General features: G+C 46.6%; 2 protein-coding genes across 9 annotated transcripts in view; one reads left to right on the top strand and one right to left on the bottom strand.

Annotated features, from left to right (window-relative positions):
• Nucleotides 1–7,600, bottom strand: part of TOM1L2 (target of myb1 like 2 membrane trafficking protein) — a 1,130,890-nt gene extending 1,123,290 nt beyond the window's left edge. For 6 of the 7 annotated variants that reach the window (XM_069645711.1, XM_069645714.1, XM_069645717.1 and 3 more), the window contains exon 1: nucleotides 7,468–7,600. In XM_069645711.1, coding sequence (XP_069501812.1) covers nucleotides 7,468–7,519 — 52 coding nt within the window. In that variant the 5' untranslated portion in view covers nucleotides 7,520–7,600. The remainder of the gene's footprint in view (nucleotides 1–7,467) is intronic. The other variant, XM_069645715.1, reaches the window with a different exon arrangement.
• Nucleotides 7,601–7,695: 95 nt separating this feature from the next.
• Nucleotides 7,696–18,528, top strand: part of DRC3 (dynein regulatory complex subunit 3) — a 742,340-nt gene continuing 731,507 nt past the window's right edge. The window contains exon 1 of one of the 2 annotated variants that reach the window (XM_069645719.1): nucleotides 7,696–7,826. The gene's annotated coding sequence lies outside the window, so the exon portion shown is untranslated. Of the gene's footprint in view, nucleotides 7,827–8,541; nucleotides 8,630–18,528 lie in introns of those variants that run through there. The other variant, XM_069645718.1, reaches the window with a different exon arrangement.

The following is an 18,528-nucleotide window of genomic DNA, read 5'->3' as shown; positions in this document are numbered from 1 at the left end:
ACATGTAAAAGCAGTACTTCAACATCTCCGTGAAAGTCAACTCCTAGCCAAACCAGAAAAATGTTTGTTTCATGTTACATCAGTTCACTATCTGGGATTTGTCCTCAGTTCAGAAGGAATTAGTATGGACCCTTCAAAGGTGAAGGCCATACTGAGTTGGCCTGCCCCAACCTCTGTCAAACAAATACAATCTTTCCTGGGACTAGCCAACTTCTACCGGAAATTTATTCCCACCTTTTCCGTGATTGTTCAACCCATTGTTAACCTCCTGAAGAAAGACGTTCCATTTAACTGGTCTATACCACAAGATAAGGCATTCCAACGCTTGAAAGAAGAATTCACTCAGGCCCCCATTCTGGCCCAACCTGACATAAATCGTCCTTTTCTAGTGGAAACTGATGCCTCCAATTGCGCCATAGGAGCAGTTTTAAAACAAGAATCTGATGATAAGTTGGAACATCCCATTGCTTATCTTTCACGGACACTGACCACCAGCGAAACCCACTAATCAGTTCTGGAGAAGGAATTATTGGCTAGTCGTCATGCCTTCACTGAATGGAGACATTTACTCCTGGGTGCTAAATATCCAGTTCAAGTCCGTACTGCTCACCGAAATCTTCAGGTCCTACAATCCATGGAGTGCAGGAACAGTAGACAAGCTCGATGGGCCTACTTCTTTGCTTAATATCAATTTCAAATTTCACATGTTCCTGGATCGCAAAACTTGATTGCCGATGCCCTTTCTCGGCGTCCCGACTACGTTCCCTGGAGGATAAGATCTATCCTAAAATGTTTCCACCCACAATCTTTGTAGCTCAAGCGATCAATCTCCTGGAAGAAATCAGAGCACAGACTCAATTATCTGATCTCTGGAAGGACATATCGAAGAAAAATCCCTGGCGTCTGACAATCAAGGAAGGATATTTATTCAAGAACAATTCAGTGGTCATTCCGACAAAAGAACTTCAACAGAAGGTAATGAATCTATGCCATGATACTCTTCACTCCGGCCATCGAGGAGTAACCAACACCTTCTGCCTTATACAAAGACAGTTCTGGTGGCCAGGGATGAAGGCCAGTGTAGTTCAATACATCAAGACCTGTGCTATTTGTAGTCAGAACAAATACGACAATCAGAGACCGGCGGGTCTGCTTCTACAACCTACGTTGCCAACCAGACTCTGGGAAGTTATTGCCACGGACTTCATTGTTGAATTACCACCTTCCCGAGGATATACAACCATCATGGTAACTATTGACTTGTTCACTCATCTAGCTCATTTTACACCATTGTATAAACTACCATCTTCCTCAGAACTTGCTGGAATTTTCCTGGAACATATTTTTCGTCTTCATGGTCTTCCTTCCAAGATTATTTCAGATCGGGGACCTCAGTATATTTCACAATTCTGGAAACATCTCTGTCGTGTTCTAGGAATCCAACGTGCCCTTTCTTCAGGCTATCATCCACAAACCAATGGGGCAACGGAACGAGTGAATCAAACCCTGAAACAGTATCTTCGTTGTTTTGCCACCAAGGTTCAAAACGATTGGTCTCTCCTTATACCATTAGCCGAATTCTCCTACAATAACTCAGATCATTCAGCTCTCAAGATCAGTCCTTTCTATTGCAGTCAAGGTTATCACCCGTCTGTTTTACCATCAGTTCTTCCAGAATCTACTCCGGTACCTACCCTAGACTCTTGGATTCAGACGCTGATCGACTTACAAAGAGAGGCAAAGGATCAATTAGGACAAGCCCAGACTCGAACCAAAAGATATGCAGACTAAGAGAAGACCATCACCTTCCTATTCAGTTGGCGATCAAATCTGGTTAGCCTCGAAAATGTTACCTCGACATCTACGACCAAACAAATTAGCTCCTCGCTATTATGGTCCATTTTCTATAAAGGAGATTATCAATCCTGTCTCCTTCCGACTTAAGCTTCTGGATTCCTGGAAGAAGATACATCCAGTCTTCCAAACTTCCCTGTTGAAACCCTACGTTAGTTCTACTCGAAAACCCTTCAAACCCACACCTGTTGTTGTGGACGACCAGTTGGAATATGAGGTGTCCAGGATATGTGATTCCAGGTATAGGAGGGGTCGACTACAATATCTGGTCGAGTGGAAAGGCTACCCCCCTAGCGAGAGGACATGGGAACCAGTTTCTAATTTAAAGACCCCTCGTTTGCTCAGAAGATTCCATCTTATTCACCCAGGCAAGCCTGGAGGAACCAGTCTTCGGAGGGGGCATGCTGTCATGACCCGGCGAAATTGCCCCTTCTGGACCTCATGGTCATTATCACAAAGGGCTAGTACTCCTTGTTCCTCCCAACATGGCCGAACCAAGCTCCGAGCTACGCACTAGCCTTCACGTCATGGCACGTACTATAAATTGGTCATGCCCCTGCGGGTCCGCGCGCCTCAACGCTATCTTCGGAAGTGACCCGACGTGTGCTTACCCTCTGCTTTGATTCCCTTTGATCCTCTTACTTCCTTCCTTGCCCTTTATCCTGTTCCTGGAATTTTCCCCGCTACTTACTCGTTCATCGATAATCCTGGATACCCTGGAACCACGAACTTCCCGGAACTCTGAACGCATCCTGCAACCTGACGAGGCTCGGGCGAGCCTGTTCAAGACCCGAACCATCCACAGGAAGAGTCCTGCGGCCGAACAAGGGAGATCCTGATCACAGGTGAGACGGGGGAGATTTACGACAAAGGTAGGGGGCTCCTAATTGCTGGGGGTGTGGTACGCACACAACATCAGGGTGAAGCATGCAAGTGTGGGGTGTGAGGGGTGGGCATGAGTGGGTAAGTTGGGAGGGATATGTACGACAAGCAACAAGGAGATGGCTTTTGATTATGCAGATGGTTATGTAGTGTTCATATATCTGTTAAAAATAATAAAACTTTTTTTTTTAACTATGTTTAGATCGCTGGCCATCCGGTCTCACTCTGCCAGGTCTCTTCAGTTCCCACCGACCACCCGCTGTCTAATATAGCCCCCCAGCACCTTTCGTAAAACTGGCACCAGCAGCTCCAGTCTGCCCCTGCCACCCCCTTGTATGAAACCTACCACCCGTCAAGCAGCCAGCACCCATTGAGCATTCAGTAGCCTGTGCATATTACCTTTCCATGCATTCCGAACAACTTGCCTAACACACAAACTAAAACAGTCCCATCTCTCATAAGGTGGTGAAAACAGAACAACCTTTGAGGATACCCTTTCTATTCTTCCCCCAACCAAAAACCAACAGCCCTGTAGCATAACTTGCACTCGGGCCTGCTGCCTTCCCCGCCCTACCTGGGAAGCACACAGCAGCAAGATACCTTAAAACGGGCATCCAAAACTAAATGTCCACCAGGGTGTCACTGCAGCCAGCACAGGCAACCGCCCACAGAATAGGTTTCTCAATCTTCAAGTGTCCCAACTCCTGCCTATAGCTTTCCATCTATTGCCTTAGGTTGTCATGGGGTAAATGTCCTGCCGCCTCTTCGCTATCACCAGTCACGGGGCGCAGGGGGGCATTGTTTGTCCTCTCAGGGAGCTGCGCAATCCCCCCGAGTGTCCATTCAAGAGTGCGCTGCTTCAGTGAAATGTGATTTTCCGTTATGAATCACCTTGAGCTTTTCTGGGTATATTAGCATGTATCTTACGTTCGGCCTTCGAAGACGTTCCTTCGTGGGACCAAACATAGTCCTCTGCTTCTGCACTAGCATTGTATAGTCTGGGTAAATAGCGAGCTTTGCTGGCGCGCGTACAATACTCCCCCCCCGACCTCCTCTCTGGAGAAGGCTAAGATCTGCTCTCTGTCTTTATAATTCATAATACTCGCTATCACCGGCCTTGGCGGGGCTCCCGTGGTCACGGTCTCGAGTGAACGTCTCGGGGCCCACTTCCTGCAAGAGTAAGTTTTCGACATAGGTGGTCGGATCACTTTGTTCCTCGCCTTCGGGTAGCCCAATGATACCTAGATTATTCCTCTTAGACCACCCTTCAGAGTCCTCCACTCGGTGTTCCAGAATGTGCACCCTGGCGTCTAGCTCGGACATCTGCGCCTGGGTGGCAGCCACACTAGATGTGTTTTCTCGCACCTGCGTTTCCAAAGTTCCTATCCAATCTGACAGGGTCCGTACATCCTGCCTCAGCAGCCCCACATCTACAATAACGGCATCCACCTTTTGTTCCAGACAGGTCTTTAGTGATGCAATGGCCGCAAGGATGCAGTTCTCTTCTCGTGACTCCTTCTGCGAGGCAGCTGCGCCACCTTCAGTGACCAGGGACAGCCATTCTCTGCATCTCTCTTGACAAAAGCCTCCATGTGTGTTTGTTTAGCCTTACACGATGTTTGTCCAGTTTGTGTGTGGGTCAGCACTTCCACGAGCAGAGAGTCTACCAGCGCGGTACTGCAGTGACACACCCCAGGGGCGACATCAATTGTAGGTGCAGGGTGGTTTTCCTTTGGGTCCTGACGCTATCCCTCTCGAGGCCCAGGAATGTCTTTGTGCTCTGACCTCAAGACAGGAACACATGTTGCTGCTGATGGTCCAGGTGAAAATTCATGCTGTAGTTCAAGCCCCAAGAGGGATCGCAATAGACACTCGCCACCGCCGGTAATTTGCTTCGCTTTCCGCCAGGAGTAGGTGAGCCCTCAGGCCCACAGCTCTAGGGCCCCCGTATATTTGTTTCCGGTCTGGGTACTCAGGTGGCAGGACAAGGGACGTGCATTGCGTTTCTTAGCACACACATTGGCAAATCCAGCCTGTCACTGAGCACTAGACCTGGGGGATCATCACTGCGCACTAGACCTGGGGGAACCCAAATTCTATCCTTTGACTCTCCATCCCTTGAAATGCTGCTGTGTTCTTTACATTGACGTCTTAAATGGTTGCTAGTTAGTGACTCACCCGGGCCCTGCCTATCCAGCCCATCTGGACGCCTGCTTAGGATCATCAATGTCTGCCCACCGGCAGCGCTCATCGGTATGCCCCGCTTGCATTCACCGCATTCACCATTTCCATAGGACTCCACAGCGTTGCCGTCGTTCCGCAGCCGGGACCCGCCGCACCTGTGTGTAGTCTCTGCTGCTTCGGTGAGGTCAACCTGTTGGTGCCTGCCCTTCCGCAACCTGTTGGATCCAATCATGTGCTCGGTGCGCAGTGATCCTCTTCCGGGGCACTGCTGCTCACTACGCTCTTGCCTGCAATATCTTGCAGTCTCCTCTGCCGTCTTATCCGCTAGGGTCTCTGTACGGTCGCACGCCACCGGCCGCTGTCCTACTCCCGTTTCGCTGCTGGTACTCATGGCCCTGCCAGGCTCGCTGCAACGTGCCCCGGACCCATGGCTGCCATCTTGTCATAGCTCTCAACTCAACCGCTTTTGGCGGGTGTCACCCGCCTTGCAAACGGCTGACTCACCCATCAAGCCTCCTGCACGCCCATTCGTCCAATGGACGTCTCACCCGCCAGAAACAAAATCGGGCGATTTCACCCGCCTTTGCGAGACAAATGGTTGAGAGCTATGCATCTTGTCGACCACATCTTCAGCGCCTCTGAGCCGGTTCCTGTCCTCCGTAGCCTTACGTCCTCCGTCGCACCACAGTTTAACTCCTGATGTGCTCCACTCTGCTGTATTTTCGAGGAAATATATGCAGTTATGGCAGTGTTATGGCCATCATTATTAGGATCATGCAGGAGCAATCAGAAAAAGCAGCCTCACTGCATGGCTGCCGGGCGACGCCCTCCCGGCTCTCTCCACATACAAATTAGATTATAGACTCGATGATTCGCTTACACAAAGTGGTCTGCATACAGTACACTTTTGGTAGTGTATGCAGAATGTGTGTTCTACGAATATACTCAATGAGACATGTATACTGCATTCAAACTAGATATACATTAATTCACAAACATTTTGTGCTGCGTGTATGTGGTAAGTTCAAAGTGCACATTTGCAATTCCACCAAGTACTCTGCATAAACATTCACTGGCGCACACCCAGTTTGCAATACAATAAACGCTGTGAAGTACATGCACATCCACTAATACGAATAAAAAATCCTCACTCGATCAAGCACATATGGCGCTTTGTCGTCAGGCGTAATGATGCACACCCATACACGAAATACAATACTTGATGCACAGAAACACCCAAAACTTAACATACAACTCGTCATTGTGAATGTAAACACTACACATAAAAATGCTGTGCCAACAGCCTCAGCACTCGGCAGGGATGACACTGTTTCCACACAAACAATCCTTTGTTATTCAGTATTATATGAAAAGCCATACAAAATGGCACACATTATTAAATAATAAAATAATCCATAAAAGGAAGTCTCTGACATATTAGTTTTTAAAAAATTATATATATATATATATATATATATATGTTACCTCATTTTGTGCAAGGCTGGGCTTTCCTGACTCATACAACCGGTGTATTGTGTAAACACATGATTGCACAAACGTTACTTTTCCATAACATGCCCGAGAATTATATTACCAGCACACCATGCTGTACTGCCTTACAAAATGATGAACAACCTTGTTCAAATAACTCATCCAGGTATCGCTGCATTCTATCGTCTTACCCTAAATCGGTTTCCAAACTTGGCATGTTTGCTACAATCAATCACAATATATGGACAACGCAGACAAAGTTGTCAAGTAGCCCCATGGTCAGTGCGATACCTTGAGATAGTCCTAGTTGTTCATGATGCTAGCTTGCAGTATAGGAAGTCTAGAATTTCTTGTTAGAAGCTTACTACACATTCCAGCATGGCAAACGCAGTTGCCAAAACAGAGGCTGCGCTAAACGAGTACACTCCACCCTGCAGGTGCTTACTCAGCACTGCGTCTGCACAACACTGCTAGTAAACTCACAAGCCGGTGTATAGCCAATAAAAATACACACTAAACAATGCAGATAAACGTTTAATTTTACCGTCAGTAGACTTGCAGATCAGTGCCGATGTGCATACACAACACTAAGAATACACACTGAACGCTGCAGATAAACATTTAACTATACAGTCAGTAGACGTACACATCAGTGCTGAGGAACCTACACATTGAACACTACAGATACGTAAACTCTTGCCATAGGTAGTTTAGAGAAGAACAAATCCTTCATAGGGTCCGAACAGAAGATTACACATTCACAGCCAAAAGACACACATTTTTTCTGTCAGTGACACTCCAGATTAAACCCCCAGTCGTGTAGTCCACTTCATTTAAATGCATCGCTGAAGTTGCACCAGGGGACTAATGTCATCCTCTGCAACTTTGATAGGTTGAGACGTTCGAAACTGCACATGAACAACACCCCCAACACAGTTTTGCACCTGTAGTATTTCCCGCTTCACAGTTTCAGGCCTCAACAGCTTGACTAATTATTACACCACCGCAGCAGTGGCCGCCCCTCCCCCTCCTTCTGGTCGTCACCGCCCCTCTCACCTATGCACTGTCCCACCGGGGTGCTGAACGGGTTCCCCAGCAGAAACTCCATCTTGATGACAACAAACAGCCAGCGGCAGCTCGCCCACTCTGCGCGGAGACACGGGCAGTGGCAGGCTCCACCTACTCAATTCGCCCATTGGCTGAATGCGGCATGTGAGGCTATTTGATTGGATAACTGTCACGTCAATAATTCACCTTCAAACAGCACAGGTCATCTATTCGAGAAGTGGGCCGCCCATCACCAACCTCAAAGCCCAAAGTAAAGTCTAATTGTAAAATCTACGCCTCTCGTGGAATGACGTAAAGGCCTCGACTGAAAACAATGATAGGGAACAAAAGAAGACCAAAGATGACAGGTCAGACCGCGCCGACGTTCAATTTGAAATTTTTGGATTACCATACAATCATACCATTCTAACCATCAGATCGAGAAAGCTTTTTGGGATAAAATAAAAATAAAATTTGAGACTTTAAACGTTTCAAATATATATTTGGTGGGCATTTGTATTTATCGTGTTCGTATAAGATGTTTTAAGAGAACAATTATGTAGCGCTAAATAAGAGTTGATCATTTTGCAATAAAGGCAGGTTCAAATGAATGACACAAACTACACTCAACCATGTCCGATAGCAAAAATGATAAAAACAAGACTGTTAAACCAGTGACTTGCCTGACCCTAAAAGGGCCTCCAACAGCATCTAAACCGTGAGATTTAGTTGGGAGGAATAGAACATCACGGCCATCTTGGTTATGCATCGTTTGTAAACGTAAATGCGATGATTAGTTATTGTTAATGTTATTTATATAATGCAAGTATCCTGAATAGAATAATACGATTTTAATTGTTAGAAAATAAATGATGCTTACATTCATGGTGTAAGAAAAAGAGAAATAAAATATAATTTAATATAAATATTAATAGGTAAGTTCTTCGAAATAAACGAATAACTTTGGTAAGTATAATTGACTTTGCTACTGTTATTGGCATTGTCTTGGTACCGATTGAATCCGATTGAAAGCGGCATCCTTTCTTGTTGGCTGATGTTCTGGTTGATGCGCAGCCTCTTTTACCGGTCTAGAGCCACGTGCCTTGGTTGCCCCTAGTGACAAGCAGACTCTTGGCCGAAGCACTCTATACAGACAGTGGAGCTGACACAGGTCAGGAATCAGGATCCATTTCTTTTCCTTTGTAATCTATTTTTTTAAGACACACGCGAATCTGATAGAGGTTGAAGACCCGTTATTAAAGAGGAGACGATGTTGTTTATTGGCATTCTTACAAGTGTGGTTATGAAAGAGGCACAAAAACAAGCATTGACAAAATTAATAAGCTATACTTTTTAATACAAAAAGCTTGTGTGTGCTGAACGAATGTCTGTTGTTTATGGCGTTACAAAATTGTGGGTGAAAGAAGGGTTGCAGGTCCTTTTGGTAGGATTACAGGGCTGCCAAGTTTTCAGTTTGCTTATGTGTGATAATTTTAAGTTTGCAGCTTGGTTATGTTTGACACGTTCACCTCTTAATTGTGATACAATGAGAGTATGGTAGCCTCCTGCCCGGATTTCGACCGGACTGACCGTATTTTTCGGGGTATGTCTGTCCGGTTGTCCAGGTAAGATGAAATAAATCCGGATTTCATGCGTCTCCTAGGACAGCAGCAGTCTGAGTTTCACAACTCAGAAGCCAGGGAAGTTGAAACTGGAGCGGCTTGTGGCATTTGAAGGTGTGTGTCAGCCAGGATTATATGGGGTTCCTGCAGTGTTCCTTGGAGCTGTGATTTACAGCTCTCTTGTCTGACAGGGGCTGCCCAGCAGGCAGCAATTAATGGAAACTGGCTCACCAGGGCCAGTTCACCTCCAGTGACCTTTTCACCTGTAAAGTACCAACTCCACATGCAAAGTATGTATTTTCAAGGCAAGTCCAGACTCCAGACAACAGGTCTCCCAAGCTATTTGGTTTATTTGTCAAAGAATAGGTAAATTCTACATCAATATAAACAAAAAAGGCAAGAAGTCATAAAGAGGCGCCCAAACACAAATACAAAAAATAAATGTTATTCAAATACAAAAATATGAATCACATACAATTATTTAAAACACTAGCTGGTACCCAACGATGCCCGTGTCCTGATCGAGTGGTGTCTCATGTGCCCTTGAGGATGCTGCTCTTGTCCTCATGCCAGCAAGTCTTGCTTCAGTTTAGTTTAGTTTATTTATTTGTACCGCGCGCCGAACCCTGGGGTAACTGGGCGCCGGAGACTTAGAAACAGTTACAACATGGTAAAAATATACAATACAGACTGTTTGCTCTGGCATCTCATTTGCCCTGGAGAAAGTTGCTCTTGTCCTCTGGTCGGCAAGTCATGCTGCTGTTTTTTGTTGTGTTTCAGAAGCTCTCGATAAAAAAAAAAAAAGCTCTTGTTAAAAAACAAAATCATAGCACAATTCAAATCACCATCATATTCTCGCCTGACCATCCCAAGCCTTATGCAACACCCTCTCGCTCCACTTCTACAATGCCGCCAACGAAAGACACAGCGCCATCATCGCCAAATAAAAAATCCTACCACCACTGAACACAGTGCACCACACAAACCCCACCCCAGTCTCAATCTTCTTTCGGCTCTTTCTCTCCCATCACACACCAAGAATTCCTCTCACTGTTAGCGGCCAGCCGCCCTTCAGGCTCTCCGGAAGACCCATGCCCACCAACACTGCTCAAGAAAATACAAAGCGCCACCTGTACAGGCAACGTCGCTCGCGCAATCCTTAACAACTCACTCACCTCAGGAACCTTCCCGAAAGCCCTAAAAACATTGATCACCAAACCCATTCTCACTAAAACGACGCTTAACCCACTTCTTCCCCAAAACTATCTCCAATACGTGTTTCATCGCCAAACTGATTGACTGCGCGGCTTACAAACAGCTTGGCCAATTTGCTGAATCCAATAACCTACTAGACCCAGCCCAATCAGGTTTCAGACCACTAAGGGGAACAGAAGCCTCCCTAGTCTCCATCTGTGATGACGTAAAAAGAACAGCCGATGCAGACGGCTGTGCGGTTCTCATCCTTCTCGACCTGTCCGCAGCTTTCAATACCATTTATCACATCATCCTATTAGACAGACGACAAACACTAGGAATCAAAAACACACCCCTGTCATGGATCTCTTCTTTCATCTCCAACCGGTTGCAAATCATGCACCTCGACCAATTCCCATCCATATCTCGTCCAGTCTGCCAAGGTGTTCCCCAAGGAGCATCCACGTCACAGCTAATCTTCAATTTCTACATACAACCCATTCCCGCAATCATCCGTTCGTACAACCTTCCATGCTACTACTACGCAGATGCTACCCAGATCATCCTCAAAATGCCAAATTCCGAAGTATCCGGCAGCCCAGACCTATCATCGTGCCTCTCTGATATTGATCACTGGATGACAACCAAGTTCATCCTCAACCCTGGGAAAACCGAAATCCTACTCTGCGGGAAAACATCCCTCATCCCCCAACCTATCCCTTGGCCCGAATTACTAGGACAAGCACCAGCACCCTCAAACGTGGTTAAAAACCTTGGATGCAAATTTGACTCAGATCTATCCCTCACCAACGTATCCAAAACCGGTTTCTTTCATTTACGTATCCCCAGGCAGATTTTCCCCTACCTCACCTATCCCCACCGTTTCTCGGCCATCAACTCCATTATCCTCTCCCGCCTTGACTATGCAAATTGCCTCTACCTAGGAGCCCCCTACTACGGAAACTACAAAGAATCCAAAATGCGGCAGCAGGCCTGCTCATTAACCTTCCAGCCAGAGAACATATCAGCCCTGCCCTGAGAGTCCTCCACTGACTCCCTTGCTCGACGCACCACCTTCAAAGCCATGTGCATCACCCATTGCACAATCCACAACACTGGCCCTGAATTCCTACGAGACAAAATTGTCCCTTACCAACCGTCCAGGAACCTCGGATCGCACAATGCATTTCGCCTAGTGATCCCACTGCATAGCTCCATAAGACTTGGTGGCTCCTCCTTCTCCGTCCAAGCACCAATCATCTGGAATTCCATCCCCCTACACATTCGCAACATCGAAAACCACCTGAAATTCAGGAAGGCCCTTAAAACCTGGCTCTTTCCAATACTCTCCTAAGCCACCGCACCCCCTGAATACTACGCTAATAATCTCCTCCACTTTCGATCATAACCAGGGGCCAGCAGCTCTCGCAGCGGTTTCACCTGACACACCACCACTCTCCGCTCAACAACCCTGCCCGCCGCCTAGAATCTCCAGGTTAGCCAGCAGTTTTTGTTGTGGCTTTCTTGTTCCACCAACATCCCACCCACAACAACAATCCAACCTTACAAGCACCCGAGCTAAGCCAGCAGCCTTCGCTGTGGTTACAGTCGCATCACACTCACTACAAAACCCTGCCCACCAGTCCACATGAGACAATTAACAATGAGATAAGGGCCCTGGGTAGCACACGCACATCATTAACTATTCACGGCCACTGTTAACCCGCTACTCTCACCCTGGGAAGCTCCCACCACTAACAACCCCCCTCCACACCTCTATCCCCCAAGCTAGGTTCAACAAGCCCTCAATGACTGTTACATTATGGATACTTACTATACAATAGGCTGTAACCTATGGCCTTTCATGCCTAACCCCCCCTACACGAATCGAGGGGTAGCCTCCCCGTTTGTTCATTTTATATGGAGACCCCCAGCACCGTGAAACCGGGGCCACCTGCCGACCATAGAGGATTTTCAATTGAGGCTCAGCCTCCCATGGCTTATTTTATGACAAAACATACTGCAAGGGGATACCCGGGACTCTCTACTCAAGGACTTTCTACTTAGCCCTCTGTATTGCTCGCCAAGAGTGCACAGACAGTTATTTATCACCAGTATATTTGCAGAGCAGAGCAAATACTTTGAACGCAGATAGACGGAGCAATAACTCACAACTAACATGCAGTTAGCAAAATAATGAGCACTTATACGGCTATTTATTCATAGTTAAGAAGCAACAAGTGATAAAGCAGAAATAAATCACAGAAAAGATGGAGAATTAAAGAGAAAATACATCACCATGGGCGTAACTGAATCCCTCATCTCACCAGAAGCGGCTGGAAGACCCCGGTAACAGCCAGGCAGAGAGCACAACAGCCCACAGGAAGGTCGTAACAAGGCGTCCCCCCTCCGACTGAAGTATTTGTGTTTTTTCCACCTGACCTTTCCAGAGCTCTGCATATATGCCCTCCTCAAAAAGGGGTGGCAATTTCTCGAACCTTCTGGCATTAGTGCTTGCGCATTGCTGAGTGACCGTTGGTTGCCGGCCAGGTCAACCGACGGTAACCCCAAGGAGCAAAGCTTCCCTCTTATAAAGCACCACGGGAAACAATTCCATAGACCTTGGTGCAAGTATAGCAAGACATAACAAAACCTTTTTATATCTGGTGCCAGCCTGCACCTGTAGATTCTTGCTTTCCCAGCGCTGTGTCCTTGGCTGAGGCCTGCATACCAGGCTCAAAAACGAATAACATTGAAAGCATGTTTTTTAGCAAAGCAAGTGCAGCTTTTCACTGAGGCAATGGAATAAATATCCATTATGGCTCTGAGTGCCCCCAGAATGCCCTGCGCATCAGCGCCATGTTTTAGCTCAAGCATCACAATCCACCCTTGGATATTTACCTTCCATAGCCCAGTGGTAGAGGAAGCGGTCTCTGAAACCGACGAAACATCAGAACTAAGTTGGGAATACGTTGAATACAACAACCACCAATTATTATAATAGCCAAAATAATACAAATGCAAGCAAAGGCGTAACGCAGTGTATCCCCAATGTCAGGAATCCATGAAAATAACCAATCCCACCAATTTTCAGTATGATCTTGAGACACTTGGGAAATGAGGTCCCTTAAACCTCTATTATGACTTTCAATGGGTCGTGAATGGTCACTTAGATTGAAACAACACATACCTTCACCTGCGTTACAGCCCAAATTATGTTTCAGCAAGAGATAATCAACGGCAGCCCTGTTTTGCAAAGCTGCTTTTCTAATAACTTTGCTATCAAGGAGCAACTCTTCTAATGCTTGAGAAGTATGATTAAGTCCTTTTACCACTAAACATGCTAGTTTAATTAAAGATTTGTAACCCCCAGCAGCTAAACCGCAAACTCCCACTAATGAAAGGGCTAATGCTAGAACCTCAGCCTCTGATAACAAATGCACATGTGAATCGCAATCTGGGGATAAACCCACAGATTCAAAAGTTGACCTTTTGCTTCGAGACATTGCTGGGTGTAAAGGGAACATCATTAGCCCTAATCGAATTAAGGCACATGGACTTCCGGAAATGTTAGCTGGAAACTAAGTGTATGTGATGTTGCCACATGAGAAGAGCCATCCTGTTGGAAGTTTCACGTGATTGAGATGACTGGCAGCTATCACTGTATGATTGCAAGACATAGTATTATTCACACTGGTACATGTGCTTGGAACTCGTGAACACAACCTTTTCTCAAACGCAGTTTGATTTTTCTGTTTGGTTAAATTCAGCTGTTGGCATTTTCCAATTTCTATTACATTGCAGGTCATAAAGTGTAACACATCGCCTTTAGTTATATTGTATGTTAGAATACGTGTTAAGTTTCTCCATTTGCGATCTGTTTCCTGGCAAAACCTGCAGTACTCATAGACTAAAAAGGATTGTCTGATATCGGAATCTTAAACTGCAGAATCATTGTGCATGACGCCAAAAATGTGCTTTGGAACCGGAACTGGTGTCTGCACTGCTACTAAACAAGTAGTCAGCAAAGCTTCTGCATGATGCACATCAGTAAGGCAAAAGTGCGGAATGTTGAGTACCTGTTGTGACAAATATGTCCACATATTCTCTGTCTGGGTAATTACTGGGGAATATTTTTGCCGCCCTAAAGACATCTGTTGTATAGCTGGCATCAACGTTGTTTGCGTTTGCACCTAGCGTGTTTTTCGCATTCCACAAATCCATTTCTTCGGTCTGGCTGGCTTTTCAGCATCGGCATAAGGCTGCTTTCGGACATCATTGATTATCATTATCGGTTTCCCATGAGTCGCTGGCACAGATGTGAAATCCCTCACGGACAGCAGCATGCCGTTTGACTCTCCCAAACTGAGTCCATTTAGTCCCACAATTACACCAGCCAGACACAGGATCTACAAGGCAAACCCAGAAAAGAGATATCAGTGTTGAAAATCACTCTCTTAGGTAACATTTTTCTGCAGGCACATACTGGCATTTTTTTCTACTGGGCTCCATTACTAAAACTACCTGGTCTTTGCCTGATGCAATAACATCTGCGGGCACTGTTGGGCCACTTGGTCTTTCAACCCACAACTTCGCACCCGGTACCATACTGTCTGAAGAGCCAAAACCACGATCCCCATGGGTAGTTAACACTGTGGGAGGCTCCCCCTTTTTTAATCATGGAAAACTTAACAGGAACAATAATCACCTGGGCCACCCGATCGCCCTTATGGATCGGTAACACTTGTTCCCCACTATTCATCAAGATGACTTTGATCTCGCCTTGGTAATCGGCGTCAATGACCCCTCCCAGCACTTGAACTCCTTTCAATGCTAGGCCAGATCTAGGGGCAATCCATCCCATATGCTCTGAAGGAATTTGTACCCCAATCCCTGTTCCAATCACAACAATCCCTCTTGGGTCTAATCTGATTTCCTCATGAGAATGCAAGTCTACCCCTGCTGACCCTGGATTCACCCGATAGGGAGCTAAAGAACCCGGGGTAATTTTCCAGTACAATAGAGTCTCTCTAACTGAGTTGGGTTGAATATGTAAAGCAAGAGTCATTAGCCGCATCAAAGGAGTTTCATGATTATTCACAGGCCTATTGTTTAAGACTTGCACCGCATCAAACACACTATCACGCCAGCCTGCTAAACTGCCATCTCCAGATTTGCACAGCTGTTCTTTCAACAAACCATTGATCCGTTCAATTAATCTTGAAGCTGCAGGGTAATAGGGCATGTGGTAGAGCCATTCAATACTCTTTTCCTGACATTATTCCTGAATTAATTTGCCTTTGAAGTATGACCCATTGTCACTTTGAATCTGCAAAGGCACCCCGTAATGCAACGGGATCTGATCCAACAACTTAATGGTGTTCAATTGTGTGGCACGTTTGCACGGCAAAACCATCATATATCCAGAGTATGTATCCACAATAGTGCATGCATACTGACAGCCTTTACTGATTTGCACGGGACCGATGTAATCAATTTGCCAAATTTGACCTGGTAATTTTCCTCTTCGCAACTTACCCTGGACAATCTGAGGGATAGGCCTATGCTGTTGGTGTTGGCACACTGGACATTGCAAAATGATTGTTTTCACTACCTCTAAAAGAATACTGATTCCTTGAGCTTGTTCCCACCTTGTAGTAGCCTTTTCTCCAAGGTGCCCACATTTCTGGTGAGCCCACTTGGGAAAACCCTCCAAATCGTCTTCCTGAGCCTCCGCATCCACAGATGAAATCTTGGTGTGTTTGTTCATCTGCAACAGAATGAAACCAACGTTCTAATGAATCTGCAGCACAATGCGCATCCACATGATACACGGTGACTTCACTTTGTGATAACATTTCAGCAATATCTTGCCACAGTTCTTTTCCCCACAACTCTTTTGAATGAATCATCCACCCGTTCTTTTGCCAGGTTGCCAGCCACACCGCCAATCCATTCGCCACTGACCATGAATTTGTGTACAAATGACATCGACCAGGGGTCTCTTGTTTCAATGCTTGGTAAACTGCGTAAGGTTCTGGAAACTGACTGCTCTTCCCTTTCCCTGATGTTGTCAAAATCTTTTTAGTCTTGGGATTGTATGACACCTCTTTCCAGTATCGCTCGGTTCCCACATATCGGGCCGAGCCGTCTGTAAACCACGCATGCTCTGTCTGCTGTACGGTCAGATCGCCATAAGGTACTCCCCATTTCACGGGAGACTCACGTTTTTCAGACACTTCCGGTGGTATGTAATCTGAGGGTGGTATGGTGGCCACTTGCTCATGTCATTTGGCAACCCCACCCTTCCCTGATTTAGCTATGTCTTGAATGTAGCATTTCCATTTGATTATGCTGGCTTCTTGAGCGTGTCCTATTCTGTGTGTTTTAGGAGAGCTCAGCACCCATTGGATAATCGGGATTTCAGGCCTCATCAACACATCATGCCCCACTGTCATTTGCTCAGTATCGACCAGGGCCCAATAACATGCCAGCAACTGCTTCTCGAACAGAGTGTATGAATTACCAGCATCGGGCAACTTACGACTCCAAAACCCCAATGGCACACGTTTCCTGTCCTGTTTCTGCCACACACTCCAGTTAGCGTAATTGTCTTGCACAGACACATTCAATTCCATTTCGCCTTCCTTCAATGGCCATAAGTCAAGCACCTGCTGCACAGTGTCTTTCGCCAAATCAAATGCTTTTTGCTGCTCTTCCCCCAACTGAAACTCATATTTATTTCGGGTTACTTTGTAGAGGGGAGTCAGGATCTGCCCTAAATGGGGAATGTGCTGTCTCCAAAACCCAAACAGCCCTATGAACTGCTGAGCTTGCTTTTTGTTCAAGTGGTGTACTCAAGAATTGTCTGTTGGGCCTTCGGCACCAGCTCGCGATGCCCATTATGCCACTGAATCCCTAGGAATATCTGTCATGATGCCTACCCCCGGAGCACCAGGCCAGGCCCAGCACCCCCGGGAGCAGGCATCACGCCCCCGGGTAAAAGCCCAGCGGCCCTTTATAGGGGCTCTTTGGTCTCTGTCCTGGCGCCGTTGGCGCCAGGCTCATAAAGGGAAGTGTTTGGTGCACTTACCTGAAGCAGACCATGCTGCACACTCACCTGATGCAGACCATGCTGCATGAAGAACCAAGCCAAATGAGGCTTAGGAGGGACTATTTTTCTGAAGGAACTATTTTGTTACTTGGGTGGGGCTGTAGAAGAATACTCACCTGGAACTTCTTCCAAGGCTATTTAAGCCACACCCGGACAGCCACACGTGCTTCGCGTTGTTCTGCATCCCAGCAGCTGAACGCTCACCGTGTCTGCTCCTGCACCTGGACTCCAGCCACGCCTGCCTCGAACCTGGAACACCTGTAAGGGAATAAGAGAAGAGAAAGGTGAAAACCAAGAACTATTTCAACCTTCTTACCTGCATCCGGAATCTTCACGCCAGCATTCCTGAAGGAAGACTTCCATTTAAAAGCACCGCGTTGCTCGCTGCAGCGCCGCGCTTCACTCACCTGTTCCCGAGACGCCGCCCGGCTCCATCGCGGCTCTCAGTGCCGGTCGCCACATCTCTGCACCGCACCGCACCTAAGGGAGAGAAGAAGAGACAAAAGGTGAGCCAGGGAACACAAGAGGAAAGCCGGATTTTCAGCCATATTACTTACCGGCTATTCTTGGTGAACCATTCCACATCTCGGGTCGGCGCCACATCTCTGGCAGGTACCGCACCCCGGCCCCTATGGGGAAAGGACAAAAGACATTACTGGGGAATTATAAAGACATTTAGAGGGGTCGCCCTCATCACTGACTCACCTGATTTTACCCCGGCAATTTAACCCCTCAACACATCGCCTTTGTTCTGCACCTGAAATAAAGGACAGAAAAAGACAACATAAAAAGGAGGCTCACACTTGAACTTTTGCATCTTCATACTTACGGCGTATCGCTCAGTAAAGTCAAGTGGATTTGCCAGCGCCATTCTGAAAACAAAACCAGTGAAGTAACTGGACGAACGCGCGCCCCTGCATCAGAAGCAGGATGGAGAGTTCATCCTTCCAAACCATAAGGTGAGCTTAAACCGGGGGTTTTGGAGAAAGTCAGAGGAGAACAAAGGGGGAAAGGGGGGAGCAAGCACATTATTCAGCAGACAGTTAATCCCCTTTCTCATCTGCAGAAGAATATTCCTACGGGCCAGACAAGCAAGATTTGGGGGTCCTGTTCAATCGGTGGTCCGAATTCTGCGCATCA

This window comes from Ambystoma mexicanum, chromosome 2p (genome assembly GCF_040938575.1).
Source record: "Ambystoma mexicanum isolate Mex_15411 chromosome 2p, UKY_AmexF1_1, whole genome shotgun sequence".
NCBI lineage: Eukaryota > Metazoa > Chordata > Amphibia > Caudata > Ambystomatidae > Ambystoma > Ambystoma mexicanum.
Note: the sequence above shows the minus strand (reverse complement) of the source record. Positions and strands in the feature narration are given on the sequence as shown.